The sequence below is a fragment of the Sceloporus undulatus genome, chromosome 9, assembly GCF_019175285.1.
Source record: "Sceloporus undulatus isolate JIND9_A2432 ecotype Alabama chromosome 9, SceUnd_v1.1, whole genome shotgun sequence".
In the NCBI taxonomy this organism is placed as follows: domain Eukaryota; kingdom Metazoa; phylum Chordata; class Lepidosauria; order Squamata; family Phrynosomatidae; genus Sceloporus; species Sceloporus undulatus.
In genome coordinates, this window is record NC_056530.1 from 36450416 (window position 1) to 36467236 (window position 16821).

At 43.0% G+C, this 16821-nt stretch overlaps 2 protein-coding genes across 5 annotated transcripts in view; both read right to left on the reverse strand.

Annotated features, from left to right (window-relative positions):
• Positions 1-167, reverse strand: part of S100A6 (S100 calcium binding protein A6) — a 9838-nt gene extending 9671 nt beyond the window's left edge. The window contains exon 1 of the mRNA XM_042440221.1: positions 68-167. The gene's annotated coding sequence lies outside the window, so the exon portion shown is untranslated. The remainder of the gene's footprint in view (positions 1-67) is intronic.
• Positions 168-1637: 1470 nt separating this feature from the next.
• On the reverse strand, positions 1638-14715 carry S100A5 (S100 calcium binding protein A5). 4 transcript variants are annotated; one of them, XM_042440476.1, is made up of 3 exons: positions 14369-14715; positions 5759-5919; positions 1638-1864 (listed from the first exon to the last, which is right to left on the reverse strand). In XM_042440476.1, exons 2-3 carry the CDS (start codon positions 5894-5896, stop codon positions 1721-1723), a joined length of 282 nt encoding a protein of 93 aa, XP_042296410.1. In that variant the 5' UTR covers positions 5897-5919; positions 14369-14715; the 3' UTR covers positions 1638-1720. The 4 variants fall into 4 exon arrangements, with proteins under 4 accessions (XP_042296410.1, XP_042296411.1, XP_042296412.1 ...); XM_042440477.1 differs by lacking the exon at positions 14369-14715 and adding an exon at positions 10483-10624; XM_042440478.1 differs by lacking the exon at positions 14369-14715 and adding an exon at positions 9832-9886.
• Positions 14716-16821: the final 2106 nt, after the last annotated feature.

Sequence of the window (16821 nt, forward strand, 5' to 3'; positions counted from 1 at the left end):
GCCCCACATCTGGCTCAGGGAAAGCAACTGAGCAAAAGCCAAGGAGGAAACCCAGAAGAAGACTTACCAGATAGAAACTTCAAGGACTGGATCAGTTTCCAGGCAGAGAGCAAAGGGAAGCAGTGAGGCCAAGGCAGCCTGGGGTTGGCTTTATATATAGGGGGAGGAGGCTGGCTTTGGCAAACAGGGCTCCCATCTGACAGATCACTGGAGGGAAAGGCCAGGAAAGGCCCTCCCAGGCCCTCCTGCTTTCCAGCTCTCCAGACCCAGCTTGCTTTCTTTGCTGCTCCTCACTCTGTCCCACATTCCAGCACTTTACAAGGGCCCACCCTCAGGGACAGAAACTTGATCCTCTTCTCTTTCTTTCTTTCTTTCTTTCTTTCTTTGTTTCTTCCAGTACCATTCTTTTTTCTTTTATTCCTCATTTTTCCCTTTCCCTCCCTCCCTCCCTTCTTTCTTTCTTTCTTTCTGTTTCCAATGCCTTTTCTTTTTTCTCCCATTTTCCTTTTCCTTTCCCTTCTTTCTTTCTTTTCCAGTTTCATTCATTCTTTTCTTTTATTCCTGCTTTTTTCCTTTCCCATTTCATCGTCTTTCTTTTTTCTATCCTCCCCTTGTTTCATTCTTTTTCTCTTTTATCTCTCCGTTTTCCTTTCCCCCTCTTTTTCCTCTTCTTTTTCTTTCTCCAGTTCCATTTGTTTTCTTTTCTTTTATTCCTCCCTCTTTTTTCTTTATCCTTTCTCTTTACCTTCCCTCCTTTCTTTCCTTCTTTCATTCCCTAATTCCATTCTTTTTCTTTTCCTATATTCCTCCCTCTTTTGCCTTTCCCTTTCTTTCTTTCTCCAGTTCCATTCTTTCTTTTCTTTTATTCTTCCTTCTTTCCCTCCCTCCTCCTTGCCGCTTTCCCCCTTTTTCTCCATACATCAATTTCTTCTTGGCTGGGGGAAAAAAAAAGAAGATTTCCTGACACATCAGAAACCCTGAAGAAGAAAGAATTTAGCACTGTTTTCTCCTGATGCTTTTATATATTGGAGGATGCAGAACCTTTATTCTGTGCCCAAATGTTGTTGCTGTGTGCCTTCAGGTTGTTTCTGACCTATGGCGATACCTATCATGGGGGTTTCTTGTCAAGATTTGTTCAGAGGAGGTTTGCTATGGCCTTCCCCTGAGGCTGAGAGACTGTGACCTTCTCTGTATAAAAGTCGAGGCCGCCTCCTCTCTCCTCCTGGCTCTTGCATGTGGGCCTGGAGACTGCTTTCTTGGGAAACCAGTCCCACCAGTCTTCCCCTTCGAAACCACAAGAACGTTGACTAGATGATCTGTTTGCACACCTTATGAGATCCTTGTGCTACAAACACATCCTGCATAGGGCTGTTAAAAGGTGGGGTAACAAGGCAAAGAAGTTGCCACACATGTCCCAGTGATATGTTGTAGAGTACTGGGCAAGTCACACTCGCTCAGCCTCAGGGGAAGGCCACCGCAAACCTCCTCGGAGCAAATTTCACCAAGCAAAACCCATGACAGGTTCGCCTTAGGGTTGCCATAAGTTGGAAGTGACTTGAAGGCACCCAGCACATGCGCCCATGATGCTGGTGACACCTAACACTGCAGGACAGAATGGTTTACAGTGTTTTCTGGAGAGGAAGCTCTTTATTCAAAGTTGGGACTAAGGCAGGGTATCCATCAACAGAGGGTTGCCCTATGCATCTTGCCACACAGCCCCCTATTTGGAATCTTGCTTGAAGAAATCGTTGTAAGTCATGCAGAGGGCAGAGAGGAAGCTAGTGTACTCCTTGAAGTCGATCTGCTCGTCCTTGTTCTTGTCCAGGTTGCCCATCAGCTTGTCGAATCCGGTCTCCTTCATTTTCTGCAAGATGGAGGAAAACAGGGGCATCAGAGGAGGGTTGAACAGCTGGTAGGGTGGCCATTCTTGCCCACACCCAAGCCCCCCAGCTGCCCCACTCTGCCAGTTTGGCCATTCTTGCCCACTCCAAGCCCCCCTGGCTGCCCCTCTCTGCCAGCTTGGCCACTCTTGCCCACCCTAAGAACCCCCTGGCCGCCCCTCTCTGCCAGCTTGGCCACTCTTGCCCACCCCCAAGAACCCCTTGGCTGCCCCTGTTTGTCAGCTTGTCCACTCTTGTCCACCCCAAGAACCCCCTGGCCACCCCAGGATAGGATCTGACAGGATAGGATAGGTCAAGATAGGACAGGGCAGGGCAGGATAGCATAGGACAGGATGGCACAGGACAGGACAGGATAGGATAGCTCTGGAGTCTGGGGTTTGAATCCTGCCGCCTCAGCTATGGACCTTTAGTGAGGAGGAGGAGGCGGCCTGTCCCTCTGTCCATTGTCCACTGCAACCACTGGTAAAAGGGGGCTGCCTTCTGGGTCTGGCAGGGTTGCCGGCTGTGCATTGCCTCCCTGGATTTGCCCAGAAGCCCCACCAGGTTTGGAAGGGCCTACTGGGTGGCATCAGCACCCCACTCCCATCACAGCAAAAGCAGAAGGGGGCGGCTGAGGGAAGTGCCACTCAGGCATCCTGTTTTTTTGGGGCACCACATGAGTTGCCACATTGGAGTGGCACTACTTTGGGACGACCACTCACCATTTTAAGCCAAACATGGTCAAAACAGAAATCCTAGTGTTTCAGCCCGACCACTTAGTAGCCCCACTTTCGTGCCCTTTGTTGTCTTGACAGGGTTACACACTGCCCCCCATCTCATAGAAGCATAGAGTCATAGACTTGGAAGTGACCCCAAGGTCCATTCAGTCCACCCCATTCTGTCATGCAGAATGTGGTCTCTTCCAGCTCTAAGATTCTATTACAGTGGTACCTCGGGATACGAAATACCCAGGTTACGAAATTTTCGGGATACGAAAAAATCCCATAGGGAATCATTGTTCCGGGTTACGAATGTTTTTTCGGGTTACGAAAAAACTTTTGGTGCTTTTTTCGGCTTTTTCGCACGGAATCGCGGCTTTTCCCCATTAGCGCCTATGTCAATTCGGCTTACGAAGGCTTTTCGGGTTACGAAAGCGGCCGCGGAACGAATTAATTTCGTAACCCGAGGCACCACTGTATTCTATTATTATTCTGTAGCCTGCTCTCACAGAACAATTTGTTGCAAGGAAGATGCCCTTCGAAGTAAGAGGTGAGTGGAACCCAACATTATCCTTCATCATTGGATATGCTGGCTAAGTCTGATGGAATCTGTTGTCCAACAACATCTGGAGGTCCAAACCTATCCTGCTTTAATTGCAACAGTGCCCAGTTGGCAGCACTGGTGGTCTGGTTCGTGCATGACTGATATGGCAGTTGGAAGGGTGTGGTGGTGGTGATGCTGCCAAGGATGGGCAGCTCTGCAGGTGGCCGATGGAGAAGACGATGCCATCTGCCATCCTTCCCCATCTGCTGCCAGGCACCTGTGTGGTGTAGTAGGTCATAGCAGAACTGCCCCTCATCTACCTACATGGAAGAAAGCTCCATTATACTGGGATGGGCAGCTGGTCTAGTTTACTCTCTGCTTTGGTCTCAGGAGGGCCAGTGTGGTGTAATGGTTTGGGTGCTGGACGAAGACGCTGGGAGACCAGGTTTCATATCCTCGCTTGGGCATGGAAATCCATTGGGATTTCCATGGGCAAGTCACATTCTCAGCCTCAGATGATGGCAATGGCAAAAACCCCTCTGAAGAAACGTGCTGAGAAAATCCGAGGATGGGTTTGCTTTTGTTATTACTGTTAGCGGCCCTCAAATCGGTTCCGACTCATGGCAACCCTGTGGATGAGACATCTCCAAGAATCCCTGTCCTCCACTGCAGTCTTGCCCAGATCCTGCAAGTCTTTGCCCATAATACCGTCCCCCCCCACCAGATTGAGTCTATCCATCTGGTTTGTAGTCTTCCATTCTTTCTTCTACCCTCCACCTTTCATAGCATTATTGTTTATCCTAATGATCCCTGCCTTCTCATGATGTGGCTAAAGTATGATAGTCTCCTTGCTTCCAAGGAGAGCTCTGGTCTGAACTGTTCAAGAACCCATTTGTTTGTCTTCTTGGCTGTCCATGGCATCATCCTAAGTATTCTTCTCCAGCACCATATTTTGAATGTGATTTTCTTTCTGTCTGCTTCCTTCACTGTCCAGCTCTCGCATCTGTACATCATAACTGGGAATCCAATGGCCTGGACGATTCTGACTTTAGTGCTCAGTTGTATGTCTTTGCTCTTCAGTATCTTGTCCAGTTCTTTCATAGCTGCCCTTCCCATTCCTAATCTTCTTCTTATTTCTTGACTGCAGTCTCCATTCTGGTCAAGGTATAATCCTAGATATGGGAATGCTTTAGCTTTTTCAATGTTCTCGCATGCTTTAGGGTCCCTCTAAGACCGATATAAAGGAACATAGCAGCAGCAACAACAACTTGGTCTCTTTGCTAAATGGAAGTAAAGTTTTCCAATCTTTTCCTGCCTGATTTGAAGACACTGGGGATGGAATCGGGGACCTATAGCTTGCAAACTTGATTGAGTTATGTCCATTGCTTTAAATAAAGCAAGATTCTAGTCCTCACGTTTTGAATGAAGTACTGCTTTAAACAGGAACATGAAAAGCAACCAAAATAAAGTACTTCTGGGCCACATCAACTGGAGTATAGTGTCTGGGTCAAGGGACAAAGTAGTGCCACTCTTTTTTGGTTTTGCCAGCTGGAATACTGTGTCCAATTCTGGGCACTACAGATCTAGAAGGTTATCGACAAGGTTGAAAGGGTGTTATAATTAATTAATAATGTCCAGGGAAGGGTGACTAAGATGATCAAAGATCAGGAAACCAAGCCTTATGAAGAAGGACTAAGGGAACTGGGGCTGTTTAGCTTGGAGAAGAGAAGAGGTAACCTATAGCTATCTTTAAATGTCAAAAGGGATGTCATGTAGAAGATGGAGAGAGCTTGTTTTCGGCTGCTCCAGAGACCGGAACAAAAACCAGTGGGTTCAAATGGCAAAAAAAAGAGATCCCACCTAAAGGTTAGGTGGTTTACTCTAACATCCGTCCGACAACTAAACAGACTGCCTTGGCGTTCTCCTTCTTTGGAGGTCTTTGAATCCCATTGTTGGGTTGGATTACATGACCTGGACCAGTCTTATGATTCTTGTCCTTATGGTTCTGAATGAATGTCTTGTTCAAATAGAAACACAGGAGGCCGCTTTGTTGTAATATAAAGGGAAGATTGCAATCCCCATGGACCGGAACAGAGAGTGATAGAAACTGCTTGGTACCCAGTCTATCTAGGTTGAGCAACATCTGTACTGAAGAAATAATCCACTTGGAGACCACTTTAAGTGCCATGGTTCAGTGCTATGGAATACTGAGCACTGTACTTGGTTGTGGCACCACAGCTCTCTGGCAGAGAAGGTTAAATGTCTCACAAAGCTGCAGTTCCCAGACATCCATCACATTGAGCCATGGCAGTTAAAGTCGTGTCAAACTGGATCATTTCCGCAATGTGGATGGATCATTGCTGTATTAACACTGACTGGCAGGGGCTCTCCAGGGGTCCTGGACAGACAGGGGTCATTTTTGGAGATGCTGGAGACTGGACCTGAGATCTTTGCATCCAAAGCATGTGCTTTACTACTGAGATGTGGCCTTTCCCGAAAGATGTGGAAGACCATGTTCTCCCCTTGCGGCTTGACATCTCCAGTGTCTCCTCCTTGCTATCTCCTGCTTACAAGAGGTTTTGGACTGCACCCACCCCATTGACCCCAGCACTTACCTCTCCAAGGGCCAGTTCCTTCATCACCAGGTCCTTCAGCTCACCCTTGCTGAGAGTAAATTTGTCACCTTCTTTCCCCGAATATTTGTGGAAGGTGAATACCAGAGTGGCTAAGGCTTTCTCCAAGGGCGTCTCCATGATGGATGTCCACCACACAGGACCTGCAAGGCAGAGGACACAAAAACTGTGATTTGCCTTCCATGTCAGGCTTCCATGTCAGTGGGGCTGTGCATCCAGGTTTTACATCGACCTATAAATTCAGCACCACTGAGGTCTCAGCCAAAACATGGAGTGGATTTACCATTCTGCTGACATGGGAGTCGCCAGCTGGCAGTGTACTCAAGACTGGCAAAACGCTGGGATTTTTATTTCTTTTCAACAATATCATCAGCCCCTCCAGACTTCCTGGTGGCCTCTGAGCTTAAATCCACTCATACCTTTTAGCTGAAGATGGTGATGGCTATTGCCAGAAACAAACTTCCATGATAATTGCCTTTGTTGATAATGCCAGTGGCTTTGCATGGCTGAGTGAGGAACTAAACCCTGGTCTCCAGAGTCCAACACTCAGACCGCTATGTCACACTCATTCCCACTGGCAGAATAACACAGGTTGTGATATGGATCCGTGCTGTGTCTGTGACCGATTTCAAAAGATCCCTTGTTGTCACTATAAAAGAGGATCTTTTTTTAAAGCCACTTGAATCAGGTTTTTTTTCGTCCCCATTTGCACAAGCTGGGGATGGAGCACAAGCCAGCGGAGGAAGAGAGCCAAGGCCAGGGACAGTGAGAAGGCACTGGGGAAGCCAAGGGGGAAGGAAGGAAGGATGGAGGAGGAAGATGAAGAGGAGAAAAATGTTTTTTTTAAAATATAAAATATTTGATTGATTGATTTTGCAGCTACTAGCATTGCAAATACTTACAAAATCAAACTATTGCATATTCTATCAATCACATATGCTTTCAATCATATATTCTATTACTTGCATATTATATCACTTGCATATTCTATCAATCATGTATTCTATCAATCGCATGTTCTACCAATTGCATATTCTACCAATCACATATTCTACCAATCATATATTCTATCACTCACATATTCTATCATCACATATTCTAACAATCACATATTCTATCAATCGCATATTCTATCACTCACATATACTACCTCTCACATATTCTATTACTCCCATATAAAATAAGTGATTGTTAGTATATGTGATTGGTGATTCTAATATGTGATTCTAACAATCACATATCCTATCTATCTCAGAGTCTACCAATCACATATTCTACTGACTACATATTCTATCAATCACATATTCTCACAATCACATATCCTATCAATCACATATCCTACCTATCAATATTGTACCACTTGTATATTCTATTACTCACATTTTCTATCATTCACATATTCTATCACTCGCATATTCTACCAATCGCATACTCTATCTACCAATTCTACCAATCACATATTCTACGAATCACATATTCCACCTATCATAACTTGTATCTATCACATATTCTATCTGTCACATATTCTACCAATCGCATCTTCTATCAATCACATATTCTAACATTCATATATTCTATCAATCTCGTATTCCACCAATCACATATCCCACCTCTCACATCTTCTGTCTATCACATATTCTACCAATCACATCTTCTATCAATCACATATTCTATCAAATCAGGATTCGGAGCTTATCGTAGTGGGAACGACCCTCAATGGAGACCCTAAGGCGAATGTATCCTGGGGTTTTCTAGGCAAGATTTGTTCTGAGGAGGTTTGCCATTGCCTTCCCTTGAGGCTGAGAGAGTGTGACTTGCTCAAGGCAACCCAGTGAGTTTGCATGGTCAAGCTGGGATTCGAACCCTGGTCTCCAGAGTCGTAGTCCAACACTCGAACCTTTGTGCCATGCTAGCCCTCGTAAACAGTTAATACAACCTGAGCAGGTTTATGGTTTCCTAGCTGGAAGGGAGTTGCATCCGAAGCGGATCTCTCCATCCAAGGGGATGCTCCCTGCACACATCCCTTCCCTCTTTACATGCAAGGGAAACCTTTGCTTCTACATTTTGCCCCCTTGTTCCGCTCCAGGGGCCGATCCATCGGCTCCAAGACCTGCTCCCTGGGTGGTGGGAACTGAATGCGAGAGCAAAGGAATGGGTATTGTCTGCAGAAATAGGCTTGGCAGGCACACATTGTCAAGAATGGGAGATAACTGTGTAATTAAGAGGAGAAGGAGGAAACGAACTGATAAAAGCCCTATTACTAAGGGTGAGGTTCTCCTGGGAACACCTGCCACCCCTGGGCAAATGCTCAGCCCAAAAAACTTGAGCCAAAGTCTGCCTTGATTTTCCATTATTTATAAGGGGCACCATTTTGCTATGTCATTATACTTAATGGGACTTGAGTATCCACGGATTTTGTTATCCACGGGGGATCTTGGAACCAAACCCCAGCATATAACAAGGGTCCACTGTACTGTATATACTCATGTATAAGTCTAGAAATTTCGACCCCAAAAACTGACCTCAAAAATCTGAGTTGACTTATCCATGGGTCAATGTTAGTACTGTACTTGAACTCTTACTTTAAAAAAGGAACCATCCCCTGGTGAAAGGCAAGAACGTAATCTGTCCTGAAAACATTGACCTTCCTCTATTCTCTTATCCATCCAGCTTTTAGTGTGAGCAAAAACAGTTATGCCTGCTGGAATTTAGTAAATTCTTTGGCATTGATTTCTTTGCTTCATCCTTTAGATCCTTTGTTACATGCACCTAAGTTTTACCCTCGACTTATCCACGGGTTATATCAAAATCCATAATTTTGATCCCAGAACCTACCCTCGACTTATACTTGAGGTCGACTTATAGTTGAGTATATACAGTGGACCCTTGTTATCCGCTGGGGTTTGGCTCCAGGACCCTCTGTGGATACCAAAATGAGTGGATGCTCAAGTCCCATTAAATATAATGGCATCATAAAATGGTGCTTCTTATATACAAGGGCAAAATTAAGGTTTGCTGATAGGGATTGGTATATTTTGAAAGTCTTTTCAAGCCATGGATGCTTGGCTCCATTGATAAAAAATCCATGGATAGGGAGGGCTGACTGTACACTAAAAATTATACAACCACTTGACTATCTTTATATCGCATTGCTTATTCTCCTACTTTTAAAACACTTCTTATTCATCTCCATATTCTTGAAGTGCTACCTTCATATTCTTGAACTGGTATTTGTTCTTCTAATTATATATATAAAGATTATATACAGTATATTTCCTCCGTCGTAACATGACATATTTTTACATTCTATATTACAATTCACTTTCTTTTCCTATTGCTTTCTTGATCTTCTTCTCCCCGTTTGTAGATCTTCTTGGTCCTTCAAGCTGTCTTCCAAAAACAATCTTTTTTGTGTGTGTTTGTTTGGCATCACCTCTTATTCCTGGGTCTTATTTTCCTAAATTACAGTTTCTTTTTACATCTCCATACTTTCTATGTATCGCTTTGTCATTCTATACGTTTTTACAATATCAGTATGAAAATAAAGCTCTAAATTATTTTCTAGTTATCGGCATCCTCTTTCCCATCTCCTTTTTTCTCTATCTTCTCTTCCTCCCACTCACCTCCCTCCCTTCCTTTCCTCTCTACCTCTTTCTACTCCTATTTCCTATATCTATTCTTTCTATTTGCCTTCTTTGTTCCCTTCTTCCCCTCCTACTACTTCTCTTTCCTTTCCTTTCCTCTTCTAATCTACCTTCTCTCTCTCTCTCTAGACCATCTTAATGTTGCTTCATTACAGGTTGCCAGTGTGGTTTGAGCATTGGACTACGACTCTGGAGACCAGGGTTCAAATCCCCCACTTGGCCTTCAAAACCCATTGAGTGACATTAGGCAAGTTGCACTCTCTCAGCCTCAGAGGGGGGGCTACGGCAAACCCCCCTATGGACAAATCTTGCCAAGAAAACCCCGTAATAGGTTTGAATTAGTCACCAGTAATGAAGCCACGCAACAGCAATAAGAGAGGTTGCTGGATTACCGTTTCCAAACTCACTCACCCTTGGCTATGCTGGCCAGGCCTGATGGGACTTGCACTCCAGCAGCATCTGGGGACTGTACCATCGCCCACCTGTCCGCAGATCGTTGCAAGAAAAGCAGATGCATGCGGGATATTGTTATTGTTGCTACTGCTGGACTGCAGCTCCCATCAGCCCCAGCCAACCTGGCCAGTTATGACAGAGGATAATTGGCCAATGCTACATGCAAAGAAGGGCCAACGTGATTTTGGGGAGTTACTACTTCCAGTGTCTTGGAGCCCAAAACAATTTAATTTTGCCAACTGTAAATGTCTGATTAGAGCTTGGAAATATTGCATTGTTGTTGTTATTATTATTATCTTTCCAATATAATGACTCAAGGTGACTTTCTTGGGCTGCAGCTCCCAGAATCCCTGAGTGGTCAAACTGGCTAGAGAAGTCTGGCAAGTATAGTCCCCAAATGGTAATGTCCATGACTTCTGCTACATTCACACACACGTGTGTGTATGTGTGTGTGTGTGTGTGTGTGTGTGTGTGTGTGTGTGTGTGTATATATATATATATAGTCAGTAGGATACACACACACAAATTATTCCCTCTAGGAGACAAGCCTCTACTAGATAAGTATAGTATACCCAACAAGAGTATCATGTATTCGACGCCATTAATTACCATTCACAATGGGTTAATTAACGGATCTAGAGCTCTCCGAGGATCTCAAAATGACAGCGTTGTGACTTTTGCTCATCATAATATGCATTATGCTCAATGTTTTTGTTATGTGTTTTCAGACTGGCTCCAGCCATTGGGACTCTGTCCAAAGGTTTTCTTGGAGAGATGACTCCCGAGGCATTTTGCCATTTCCTTCCTCTGAGGCCGAGAGAGGGTGACTTGCTTAAGGTGGCTGAGCGGGGACTTAAAACCCCGGTTTCCCAGAGTCCTAGTCCAAGACCCACACCGCTACACTGCCTCTTTTTCTTAGCAATACTTCTTCAGAGAAGGGTTTCATTTGGAGGCTGAGAGAGTGTGACTTGACCACACCCAGTGGGTTTCCGTGGATTTGAACCCGGGTTTCTCGGTCCAACACTCAGTACAGTAGCCATGCATTGTGGATTGTGTGTCGGGAGTTGGGGGAACTTCCAGTTGTCGCTCTTTATGTGGCTGATGGTTCAACACGTATTTAAATTTTTGTAAGTTTAATTCATTTTAAAATTAATTTTATCATTTTTCAACCCATTGTGATGACACTGCACCGTTTTTAAGGATGACTTTCTGCTTAGGAGTAACACTAACACTTTCTTTGTGCAGAAAATGGCATCTTCTTTGCAGAACGCAAAGCCTTTATGGTTGGGCAGGAATGTACTGAGAAGCTTATGGCGACCCCATTTATTTTCTAGGATTTTCTTAGGCAAGGAATACTCAGTAGTAGTTTTTTTGTGGGTTTTTTGGACTCTGTGGAAATGTTCTAGAAGAGTTTGTTCCTGACGTTTCACCAGCATCTGTGACTGGCATCTTCAGAGAACGCTGGCATGGAAGGGAGTGGGGTATTTATATACTGTTGGTTGAGAGGAAGCGATTGAGAGAAACCAACAGTGTGTGTGTGGGTGTTTGTGTGTGTGTGTGTGTGTGTGTGTATAAAATTTTCTTCCATGCCAGCATTCTCTGAAGATGCCAGCCACCGATGCTGGAGAAACATCAGGAATAAACTCTTCTAGAACATGGCCACATAGCTCCAAACCCCACAAAAAACTACAGATGCTGGCCATGAAAAACTTCCACGCCACAATACTCAGTGGTGGTTTTGCTAGTTCCTTCCTCCATACGGCTGTCGTTCCCACTGGAAGTCGATTTCGATCCTTATTCGATCGAATCCTTTGCCAATAAACCGGTTAAAAGCCGAAAACACCGATTCATTGGCGGTCTCCTATCCAAGTACCAACCAGAGCTGACCCTGCTTAGCTTTCTCATGTTACAACCAATAATCCCCAGTTGTGTGAACCTGGGTCAGATAGTTTGGAATGACTTATAGTAGTTGCCAACATCTGTTTGTCTAGGTGTTGCCCTACCTGGGAAGAAGACAATGACTCCCATAAACGCAAGAGTAAATATCAGTTTGAAAAGTCTCTGTGTACCTTGGCTCAGTATTATGTCGCCGGAGTCTAGAATCCATTGAATGAGGAAACTGAATGTAAAACCGGTTGACCAAGGAGTGGCTTGGATCCCATTCAGTATTATGGATCTGTTCCCATGAACTCATTCTAGGTGTGCAATGGGAACGGTTAAGGTTGCCAGGTCAGACTCAGAGAAGGCTCCTGTACGTTTAGAAGAGACACAGAAAGCTTGGAGTTTCACTGAATGTGGCCTTTATTTTATTTCACATCCCCAAATTGTCCTGAAAGGCAGGTGATGGGCTTCACTAGATGGACCCAAAAATTGTGATAAGGCAGAATCCTATAGTTCTGTGCAAATTTCATTTAGTCCTCCTTCCTTTATCAGTTTCATCCTTTACCAGGTGTCACCAACTGGAGTTTTGGACCATCGGCGATTCGAATTCTGTCCTAACATCCACCAATTTAAAGCTCCTATTTTAATCATGTTTTAATATGGTATTGGACTCTTTTATTTTATGGTTGCATGCTAAAGCCTGGTTGGCTAAAGTAGAACAAGCTTGATTGATTTGATGGACCGAAAAATCTAGTATGTAATCATGTAGGTAATGTCGGATAAAATGGCACATCCCAAGCAGTATCGTGTTTATTACTACCACTACTACTACAGCTACTGCTACTGATACTATTATAATAGTTTTGTATTTGTGCTGCTGTTATCCTATCTAAGGTGATTTCCTTTAGATTTTATTGTCGGTCCATTTGGAGTTGTTGCTCTCAATGCACCTAACACCATTGGGACCATTGTTATTTTCATTTCCTAAACTTGTTGAATCTCAATTTGTGGTTCTTGATATGTCCCTTTCTTTGCCATCCGTTGTGCTGTAGCCTCAATGCCACATCCTTTGGCCAAGCTTTCCTTTTCTCATCAGCAGATACATCTATGACTATGACATTAGTGTTTATTTATACTCCATCTTTCCTTCCAGAAACTGCACCAGGAAATGGCTTGCAAACTAAAACGGTACGATTCATTTTGTTCAGAAGCAGGAAGACTAGACTTTTAGTTTAGTGACATTGCATCCAAATGTACTCATTCCGATGCATCTGATCAGATCTAATCTAACCCACCAGACGCCAATGAATCTGTTTTAATCATTAAATGGAACAATGGACTGAATGAGAAGGAAACTAACTTGTTTCTAAGGCCTCAGCAAAGAGAGTACAGTGAGCCCTTGGTTTGGGTCCAGGACCAAAATACCAAAATCCACAGGCGCCCAAATCCCATTAAAAACAGTGGCACAGCAAAATAGTGGATTTGTGGTTTGTTGCGGCACCAGAGCTCTCTGAAAGAGAAAGCTAAACGTCTCACAAAACTACAGTTCCCAGGATTCCAGCTAAAGCAGTATCAAACTGGATTATTTCTGCAGTGCAGAGAGAGCCATAAAGGAATCCAGCAGCACCTTTGAGGCTACCAGAGAAAATGAAATTCCTACCATAAGCTTTTGGGGAACTCCAGTCCGCTGCATCAGATGCATAAGTGTTTAAACATTGTATGTGATTTTATCCTGATATTCCTGTAATCTGCTTTGATTCTTCCGAGAAAAAGCATAATAATAATAATAATAATAATAATAATTAGAAGTTCATTAGAGTCCACGCAACTTTATGTTAAAAATTTCTAGTTCCCAGTTATGCTCAAAGATGTTTCAGGATCCCTTTTATATATATATTTTAAATTGCTTTTTATACTTCCAAGCTTTTAATGCTGAAAAAGATTAAGACGGTTGTATGGGTGCAGCAACACTGCAGAAATAATGCAGTCCGATGTGGCTTTTAATTTCCTTCCTGTTATTGAACCCTTTCCAAGTTGAAAAACACATTTGGAACTACACAGTAGCAATAATACAGTTTGGCACTACTTTAATTGCAACGGTCCCATCCTACAGAATCCTGGGATTTGTAGTTTTTGTGAGATACCAGCATCCTTTTGCAGACAAGGCTAAATACGCTGTGAAAATACGCATCTCAGGATCCCAAAGGATGGAGCTACAGCATTTAAAATGCTGTCTAAGGCTGCATCTGCACTGCAAAAATAATCCAGTTTGACACCACTTTAACTGCCATGGCTCCATGAACTGTATCTGGTTTGTTATATGTATTTAACGGCATTTATCATCTGGTGCTGCAACAAAATAGAGTTCCTAGAATTCCACAGTATTGGGCCATGACAGTTAAAGTGGTGTCAAACCGGATTGTTTCTGCAGCATGGATGCACCCCTAGTCTTTGAGTATCACCCCTTCAAAATGTGTGTCTCCAGAATATGTCATGAAAAGAGAATGAATGCAGGCCCAGTCAGTCAATAGACACAGAGACACAGAGCAATGCATGAACCTCATTGTGATAAGAGCAACGAAAGAAGGATCCATATTAGATAAAAGCAACTCACCGGATGAGAATGCGAGCTCTGAGCCTGGGAGGCAAAGCAGAGAACTGGGAGTGGTGCAAAGGTCTTTTCCCCTATACCTTTTCAAGGAGAGCCCTAGAGACTGATGATGGTGCTACTTGCAGAAAAGAACAGGTGAAATTGCTTGCCTTAGTTGCCAGGATCTGTCCCAAAGGACCAATACTTCTCTGCCCTTTTCTCACTCGGTTGCTAACAAGTCTTGTCTGAATCTAGATTGCATACCCTCCGACGGTCCAGATTTAGCAAGGCAGTCCCAATGAATCCTCTGCCATCCTACTTTCCCAGCTGCTATTAAAATGTCCCGGTTTCATCCTGCTTCCATGTCCACCTTTGTCTCCAGATGGCTTCAATCGGTGCAAGCTAAATTCAAAGTGCAAAAAGCAGTTTGTACTCAGCAGTTTTCTCCGGAGATGCCAGCCACAGACGCTGGCGAAACGTCAGGAATAAACTCTTCTAGAACATGGCCACAGAGCCCTAAAAACCCACAAAAAACTATGGGTTCGAGAGGTGAAAGCCTTTGACTTCATGTCTTTATCCGCGACCTGGACGGATGAATAGAGGGCATGCTTATCAAATTTGCAGATAGCCCCAAATGAGGATCTGTCAAGTATGCTTTGAATGTGAGTTCCTGCATGGCAAGGGAGTTGGAATAGATGATCCTTGAGGTCCCTTCCAACCATAGGATTCTATAATATTATAATTTAATAACAATTCTATAATAATCTATAACAATAATGATATTTTCTATAAGTTTGCAACCACAAGAGAGTATTTTGATGGTGTAAAGAGGGATGAAACGTATTTCTTTCAGTTACTCCCAAACCACTAGGTAAGCAAATAGCATCCTGAAACAACTGTATAATAGCAACCAATGTTGGGGAGGCAGTTGTAAAAGGTAACTGCAGATAATTACTTTTAAAAATCATTTTACAAAAGGAACTTCCTGAACTTGGCAATGTTTGAAGAAGGCATCTCCCAAAGACAGAAGGCCAAACAGGAGTTCAGGTTTGTCAGCAACAGAGAACAAGGTGTGTGTGTGTGTGTGTGTGTGTGTGAGTGTGTGTATATATATATATGTGTGTGTGTGTGTGTGTGTGTGTGTAATCTGGAGGGTCGACTTTATATTATTATACATTTTTATATATTCTTATATAATATATAATATATAATATATAATATACTGTATATATATTATATATTATATATTATTATAATATAATATAATATATATTAATATATATTATATTACATATAATATATATTATATTTTATACATTATTATATATTATATTATATTATATTAATTATATTATTATAATATATTATAATAATATAAAGCCAGCCCTCCAGATCCACAAATTCTTTACACATGGATTGAAGCATCCATGGTTTGAAAATGTTCCAAAATAAAATAAAATAAATTCCAAAATGCAAAATCTTGATTTTTGCCATTCTCTATAAGGGGCACATTTTTGCAATGCCATTGTGTTTAATGGGACTTGAGCATCCACAGATTTTATTTATTTATTTATTTTGGCATCCACAGGAAGTCCTGAACCCAAACCCCAGCGGAGAGCAAGGGCTCACTGTAGTAACGGATGTGTTTGTTTGTATAGAAGTTGTATCCAGGTGATTCATCTGAGATGTGGTACCCGTTGCTTAGCAACAGGGCAACCAGGGACTTTGAAGAGGGATGCAGGGAAGTGGATGATGATGCGAAAGGACTGGCAAACTGGGACCAAGCAGAGGAGCACTGGGACGTACAGAGAGCAGATCACGTATCTTCAAAGATCAATTCTCCCTTCCTTCCAAAGCTGCATTTTCATGCTTTCCCAGTGCTTCGCTTTGCAAGGGACAGCCCTGCTTATTCCTCTTTTATCTCACCTTTCCATCTGCTTTTAAAACGTCCTGGTTTGTCTTTCTTTCTCTCGCTTGGGAGTTTGTCACACTGATTTCGGCATTAAGAGATTAAAGCGCATTTAAAGCATCCCGCAAATGAAGCGAAAATGGCCTGCAATTTCGCAAAAGATGACCACACATAACTGCGCAAATAAAGTGACATTGGAAATGCATTGGCGCTGAAATCCTGAAAGTAAAAAGGTGCATGTTGATGCTTCTTGGTGTCCGCTTTAATGCTGGGTTTTGAGCGACGTTGTGTGAAATCCTTACGCATAATTACACAATTTTTCTAGGATATTCGTGCCTTTAGTTTGTGCACAAATAGTTATATCTGCTGGAATTTTGTAATTCCTTTGGCATTGTTTTCCTTTACTTCATCCTTTACATCTGCCATTACATGTGTCTAAGTCTTACCCTCAACTTATCCATGGATCATATCAAAATCCATCATTGTAGTCCCCAAACCTGCCCTTGACTTATATATGAGGTCGACTTATAGTCTAGTATATACAGTAACAATAATAATAATAATAATT

Excerpts from the sequence above, each read along its gene's own strand:
- S100A5 (XM_042440476.1), bottom strand. The coding sequence starts at position 5,896 with ATGGAGACGCCCTTGGAGAAAGCCTTAGCCACTCTGGTATTCACCTTC. Across the intron at positions 1,865-5,758 it reads AGGAACTGGCCCTTGGAGAG|AAAATGAAGGAGACCGGATT; the intron begins GTAAGTGCTGGG and ends TCCATCTTGCAG.